The sequence below is a fragment of the Sardina pilchardus genome, chromosome 5 (assembly GCF_963854185.1).
Source record: "Sardina pilchardus chromosome 5, fSarPil1.1, whole genome shotgun sequence".
In the NCBI taxonomy this organism is placed as follows: domain Eukaryota; kingdom Metazoa; phylum Chordata; class Actinopteri; order Clupeiformes; family Clupeidae; genus Sardina; species Sardina pilchardus.
In genome coordinates this window covers 32,339,166-32,346,665 of record NC_084998.1, presented here as the reverse complement: position 1 = coordinate 32,346,665, position 7,500 = coordinate 32,339,166, and the positions used below count along the sequence as shown (strand labels likewise).

At 47.2% G+C, this 7,500-nt stretch overlaps 1 protein-coding gene across 4 annotated transcripts in view; it reads left to right on the top strand.

Annotated features, from left to right (window-relative positions):
• The window catches only part of dbn1 (drebrin 1), an 87,845-nt gene that overhangs the window by 73,594 nt on the left and 6,751 nt on the right, over positions 1-7,500 (top strand). For 3 of the 4 annotated variants that reach the window (XM_062537277.1, XM_062537275.1, XM_062537276.1), the window contains exons 10-11: positions 504-621; positions 2,708-2,785. In XM_062537277.1, coding sequence (XP_062393261.1) covers positions 504-621; positions 2,708-2,785 — 196 coding nt within the window. The remainder of the gene's footprint in view (positions 1-503; positions 622-2,707; positions 2,786-7,500) is intronic. The other variant, XM_062537278.1, reaches the window with a different exon arrangement.

The window sequence follows — 7,500 nt, the reverse complement described above, 5'->3', positions numbered from 1 at the left end:
TATCCAATTAGTATCCAATTAGTGGAAAACCCACTTAATGCTAATGAATTATCTAATTAGTGTCCAATTAGTGGAAAACCCACTGAATGCTAATGAAATATCCAATTAGTCTACAGCCAATGAAAAAGGGTCATGCTCAAGCAGGAGGTGCCATACGCACACTGGCATTGCCCCTCTACTGAAAGTCAGTGTAGCATCAAAACACATTTGAAGCCATTACTTTAAGTTAAAAGAACTATATAGTGTTGCTTCATCCTAGCATCCTAGACACGTGTAAATGGAGCATCCTAGCATAGCATCCTGGACATGTGTAAAGGGAGCATCCTAGCATCCAAGCATCCTGGATAAGTGTAAAGGGAGCATCCTAGCATATATGTGTAAAGGGAGCATCCATCTTAGATATGTGTAAAGGGAGCATCCTAGCATCCTGGCCATGTGTAGTGTTCTCTGTTGTGCTGTGGCGCTAACAGAGTGTTTGTGTTTGTGTGTTTGTATACCAACAGGAGGCGGCCGCCATCATTGCACAGCGCACGTCAAACCCACGGGACTACTTCCGACAGCGGGAGAGGAGCCTGGCGTCCCCCCACTCCCCCTCCGCCAACACCCCCATCCAGAGGCCGGGTACGTGTCCACAGGAGCGCGGGGCAGGATGAGGGGAAGTGGGTAGGGGGCGCTAGAGAGTTGGGTATAGTCAGGGGGGTAGTTGGTGGGAGCCTCTGAAGGGCTTGGGACATGCCCATGAGATGGAGAGATGGGTGGGGGGCAAACATGGGGCATATATGGGGGGAGGTGTGTGTGTGTGGGGGGGGTACATGCCCAAGGGCAAGGGTGGGTCATGGGGATATGTGGAGAGGGGCTGGGGCAGTTGGGCAGCTGGCTCTTGCAAGCGGACGTGTGCAATTTTACATGTTGTCATGTGACTGACTGTACACCTTGTCATGTGACCACCCTGTCCTGTGATCAGCTTGTCATGTGACCACTTTGTCATGTGACTTTATGTTCTGTGTATCTTGCCTCTACTGTATGTTGCATTGAGACACAGGAAACAGGACCATAGATAGAGTTAGCTGGATTGGATTCCGTTAGCCAATCCATTTGTTGCATGCATCCGTCCCGAAGCATCAGATGGTCAGCAGCTTTGCACTACACCAAACCGCACTGGACACCGCCGCCAGGCATCCATCCATATCCATGCATGGATGGACTTGCATTAGTATCATACTGGGAAGGACCTTTATATCCTGTTCCCGGATCATTTCCATTGGCTGCTGTGTGCACGTATGAGGGGGGGATCCTGTGAGTAGTAGGAGAGGCATCATCCAACCAGAACAGCTCACCTGTGAGGAGAGGAGACGCATCATCCAATCAGAACAGCTCACCTGTGATGAGAGGAGAGGCATCATCCAATCAGAACAGCTGACCTGTGAGGAGAGGAGACGCATCATCCAATCAGAACAGCTCACCTGTGATGAGAGGAGAGGCATCATCCAACCAGAACAACTCACCTGTGAGGAGATCATCCAACCAGAACAGCTCACCTGTGAGGACAGGAGAGGGAGAGCTCACCTGGCCATGGGTCAGGCATCTATGGAATGTGGAGAGCTTCAGCAGAGTCAGAAGAGTTACCTTTGAAGAAAGGAAGATGTAATTTAATCTAAGAACACTCACCTGTGGAGCGAGTTGAAGATCTCACCAGGGTCATTTCAACACACAATTGAAGATCTTCCATTTGAGGACCAAAAACAACCTTTGATGGAGAGATAGGGTTGTCTTGGTGTGAAAGGCAAGCTGACCACTAAACAATGCTCTACAATTCTCTGTCTCATAACCTGAAATGCCAGAATGATGGCAAAGCAGCAGAGGCAAGTTTAAGTGTGCTTGTGGTCCCTGCTGAAACCTAATGAAGAGACTCACGTCAGAGGTTATGTTGACTCAACAACAACAACAACAACAACAGCAACAACAACAACAACAACAGCATGTTGCTTTTTATAAAGTGCTTTTCAAGGCACCCAAAAGACACAACACAGGACTTTATTTTATAGCAAATGCACACCTCTCTACTGTCATATTTGCACTTGAGTGTGGGGAAGAAGCTGAAGTGGGATGTCTGATACATACAAGCTCTGTTGAGTAAGCTCGAACGTGTCATCTTCCTGTGACGGAGACGGACGTGTCATCAGTCAGTGACAAGAGACAGAGCTCTCACATCTCGGGAGAAGTGCCCTTGGCAAGGCCACAGCATCTGGAGAATACTGATGAGGAAGTGTCTGATTCTGTACACCGCCCTGCACGGGCGGTGCATTATGGGATGCCGCTGTCTTAGGAGGACAGCGGAATCTCCTCTGGTTCCTGAGACACCAGCCCAATATATGAATCTAATAATCTGATGGGTATACATGGTCATATGTTATCAGCCCTGCTTGGTCAGGGAAGTTCACCAGGATTTAGCCATATAAACTTATTTTCTATTTCCTTCTCTCTCCCTCACTTTCTCTGTCTCTCTTTTTCTTTATCTCTCTGCCTGTCTATCTGTCACTTCCTGTCTTTCTTCTTCCTGTTCTTCTCGTCCTCTTCTCTCGTCTTGCGTCGCTCTGTGTGTGTGTGTGTGTGTATGTGTGTGTTCGTCTCTGTTTATATCTGTGTGTGTGTGTGTGTGTGTGTGTGTGTCCCGCTGTGCTGTGGGCCCTGCGTCCTTATCCACTAGGCCGCGTGGAGAGCCCGTTTCTCTCTCAGCAGTGTTCCACGAGTGCTTCCCCTGTGCTGCAGCAGCCAGGTATACCTGGTAGGTACCAGTTTAGACCCTCTCCCCACGCCACGCCACGCCATGCCCCCTACCCCCAAACACTCCCCCCCCACCCCACCTCACTCACCCTCTCCCTCCACACATGCACACACACACACATCGTCTGTTTCTCTCTCTCTCTCTCTCTCTCTCTCTCTCTCTCTCTGTCTGTCTATCTGTCTTTGTCTCTCTCTCTCTCAGACACACACACACACACACACACACACACACACACACACACACACACACACACACACTCACACACATGCTCATCCCACATTCCCCCACCCAACCTCATGGTAGAGTAGTCACTGCCCCCCACCCCCACTACCTCCACCTGTCAGAGGGGAAATATGACTCAGCACTAATGTGTAAATGCAGCCGTTAGTTACAGTATCCCCTGACCAGTCAGGCCCAATGCATTCTGGGTATCCCTGGATCACAGAGGCTGTGTGTGTACGTGTGTGTGTGTGTGTGTGTGTGTGTGTGTGTGTGTGTGTGTGTGTGTGTGTGTGTGTGTGTGTGTGTGTGTGTGTGGACCTGGTCAGCTTTAGAGTCATGTTTAGCACTGGTTTTGAGGAGAGGATCTGGATCTTCCAGACTAGTCCTGTGGACAAGGACTACCCAGAATGCACTGGTGTCTGTGAACATTTGCATTTATAGTGTTTACTCTGACCCATATTTCTATCATGTATATCATCGGCAGTCACACAGTCACATCCCAGATGCGGGCCTGGTATGGGCCTTATCTGGCCTTGGTCTAATCAGCTCGGGCTCTGCTTGGGAGCTAGTCATCTTCTGGGCTGTAGCATCACTACAGAATGGCTACGAGAGGAGACTTTCAAGGAATAAATAAAACAAATCATCGAAACATCGGCGTTCGATGTCCTCCAGTAACGCATAATTGTTCTATATCAGCTAGGATCTAAAAATGCAGGCAGCGTAGCAAAGTCAATTATTTTAAGTGCCTCGTACAGATGGTGTTTGTTTGATTTGCTCTTTTATCTAAGTGGTTTCTCTCTCTGCGTCTGACTGACTGTCCGACTGTCTGGCCCCATCAGTGGAGTAGACACGTTAAGTCCCACCCCTCCCTCTGATCAGCCATTCTCCTCTCTACTACCCTTAACTTCCCCGTGCATCGCTAATGTGCTGTCTCTGCTGCTTAGCACAGCGCTGGGTCCCATAAGAACAAGCTGCCATCTCTCTCCATCTTTAATTCATCCACTCTGTCCAGACCAGCCCCATTCTTTCAGGAATGATCTCTTTCCTGTAAAAGTGTTTTCTTCTGTTTTGGAAGTTTCTAGGCCTCTGAGGAGCGAGAGAGAGAGAGAGAAAGAGCGAGAGAGAGAAAGAGGGGGAGGGAGAGAGAGGGAGAGAAAGAGAGTTTTGTGGTTGAGTTACAGTATGCCTGAGAGTGCTATGAGTCTTTGAGTCCAGGTGTAGTTGAGTTGTGTTGCGTTGAGCTCCGAGTCTTACCCTGCCCCCTGTACTCCTCTCCCCATGCCTCTTCTGATGGTGTAGTTGAGTTCAGGTGTAGTTGAGTTCAGGTGGAGTTGAGTTCAGGTGGAGTTGCGTTGCGTTGAGCTCCGAGTCTTACCCTGCCCCCTCTACTCCACTTTCCATGCCTCTTCTGATGGTGTAGTTGAGTTAATCCCAGGATGTCAGGTTTAGTTGAAGTCAGGTGTAGTTGAGTTCAGGTGTAGTTGAGTTCAGGTGTAGTTGAGGTCAGGTGTAGTGTTAGTAGTGTAGCGTTGTGTTGCGTTGCGTTGAGCTGCGAGTCTTACCCTGCCCCCTCTACTCCTCTCTCCATGCCTCTTCTGATGGCTGGCGGGGGCCACGCCCGTGCTCTCCCCTGTTCTCTCCACCTGTGAGTGTCTGTGCCTGCGTCTTGGCCTCAACGCCTGTGTGTGTGTGTGTGTGTGTGTTTTGTACGTGTGTATGTGTGTGTGGGCCCTGGTGTCCTGTGACCATGGAGTGTGTTTTATTTTTGTTTTCTGTGGATTTATTTGTGGCGTACAGTGTTGTGTGTTTATATTATATAGTCAGTGTGTGTGTGTGTGTGTGTTAGGGGCTTGATACTGTTGCTGTTTCAGCCATGTATTACAGCAGTGTGTTAAAACCAGGGGAGCCCATTGTGCCGGCTTCAAACAGCCAGAGCCGGCTTACCCAGTCAACACCGTCACAGTCACATGCATCTGACCTGCTTATACATCAGTACTGTAATTCAGCAGGCTGGCTAGCCTAGTCAACTACGTCACATGCATCTGACTTGCTTATACATCAGTACTGTTATTCAACTCCGTCACAGGCATATGACCTGCTTATACATCAGTACTGTTATTCAACTCCGTCACATGCATCTGACTTGCTTATACATCAGTACTGTTATTCAACTCCGTCACATGCATCTGATCTGTTTATATGTCGCCACCCTAGCCTACCCTAGCGCTACCCTAGTCAACTACGTCTTTGCTGTTTTCAGCACGCTGGCTAGCCTAGTCAACTACGCCACAGGCATATGACCTGCTAACACATCTTTGCTGTTTTCAGCAGGCTGGTTAGCCTAATCAACTCCCATCACATGCATATGACCTACAAACTTGTCTTTGCTGCTATTCAGCAGGCCAAATGCAATGTGTGGCTGTTTGAAATGTGTACTGAAGTATACGTATATCCAGCATACTCACTTCAGTCTTCTCTGGCTGAATATGGCTCTCTGTAATGCGGGCTGAGCATAACAGGGTCAGGTGTGCCCTGTAGTCCACACCGAAAAGTCAACTGACTGACCCTGTCACCTGACCCTTGACCTCTTGACCCCAGGGGCTGATGTCCTGAGTGTGTGTGCCGTACATGAGTGCCCACTCGGGGAAGGCCCACTCGGTGTTGTACAGTATGGCTGAGGAACATGTGAGAGGTCTGTTGTGGCCCCAGCGCTCAGCTTCATTTTAAACACTCCTACGGTAGATGGGACACCCCGTTGGTCTGCAGGTTGTTGCGTGTGTTTCCATGTGATGCTGTGTTCCTCTGCCGTTGTGCATTGACATGTGTGTGTTTACAGTGGACTGTGTTGGATCGAGTAACTCATTCATTCATAGGTTGAACAAGGCATTTTGGATGGAGCATGTTGGTTTCATCTTCAACCATGACTAACCTTCTTCGGGTTTATGATGTGTGTGTGTGTGTCTGTGTGTGTGTGTGTGTGTGTGTGTGTGTGTGTGTGTGAGAGAGAGAGAGTTGTTGGTGGTGGCATGTTTTTTGTGTTAAGTGTTGAGGTGGATTTAGTTCTGTCATTGTACTGTCAGCCTTGTTGACCAGTCCTACCGATTCACACACTTTCAGTGAGAAAGAAACACTTGCTAGAACCTGCAAGGATTCTGTCCTTTACTTGTCCTTATAGAACCATTGAAACCCGATGAATGAAAGGACCCTCATAGTGTTCTATTGTTCTAAGTGGAAGTAATAAAGGGTTTCTCTGTGAGAACAAGCAAAAAAAGGACCTTACGGTTCTAGACAGTGGCTGTTCTGTAAATTGGCCATCTTGTGTGTGTGCCGTGGTGTGTGACCTGTGTGACATGGCTGTAGTGGACATGTGTGCATGTCAGAAGGTGTCGTTGTTCTTGTGTGCATGAACTCTTTTATGGTATAAGCTTAAGATCTTTGAATGGAATGGTAGTTTCTCACTTTTAAAGGAGCAATGTGTAGTTTTTGTTATCAGGGAAAAAAAGACTTACAACAACGCTTAATTCTGACTGAGTACTTACGGTAGTGATCCCAATGTTGCTGTGCATGTATCGCATATCAAGCATGTGTAGTATGTCTGTGTGTTATAGTGACTAATGCCGTCACTAATCGCAGCCCTATATACTGTACACCACTATACCACTATAGTGCGAGTGCAGAATGTGTATGGATACAATGCACAGGAATATTGGGATTACAATTTCTAATTTCATCATGATGATATTGCTATTTCTATATTTCAGAATGAAATCATTGCTGTAGGTCTAGAAGCATTTTTGATATTTTTTTTCTGGCAACAGAAACTACACATTCTACCTTTAAGTGTGAACTGACTAAAATGATTTGATGACCAGGTAAGGCAAACTATCCCTTAGTATCCAGTCTTTACGTACAGTGAGTAGTCAACATGTGTGTGTTATTTAATATTTTCTATGCGTTTGTACCAACTAATGCTCTCAATGGCTAGAAGCAGAGGGTTTGGTCATGTAGTTACTTTATTCAATGTCCTAAACATGACTCTGATATGACAGTGTTAATATAGTACTGTATGTAGGTCAATTTGCCAGCATTTTCAGACTAAGTTCAGACTAAAGCTTTGCCAACTGTAGTTTTTACACTTTTTACCACCAGGTTTCAGCTGGCTTTGCGTTGGCATAGCAAACCACACCTCAGTCTGTAGTACCTATTTAAAAGAGTATTTCATTTAAACATTTTAAGTGAAGCACCATGTTAAATGTGAAAGCCATTGTTTATGTGACTGTGGAGCCTTGGTGTACAGTATTTGAAGAGGCACCTTCACTGCATTAGGCTGCAGTACAGTAGTCTAGGGTTGCATGGGGAGAGCAGTCGTCCTAATGAAAGAGCATGCAGACGTGGGGTTGCTGAAGTGATGCCCCATTCTCACGGCACTTGTTGTCTGTTTGATTGTTTGTTTTTTGTTGGGTTGTTGGGTTGTTTTCTGATGGGCTGTTCTT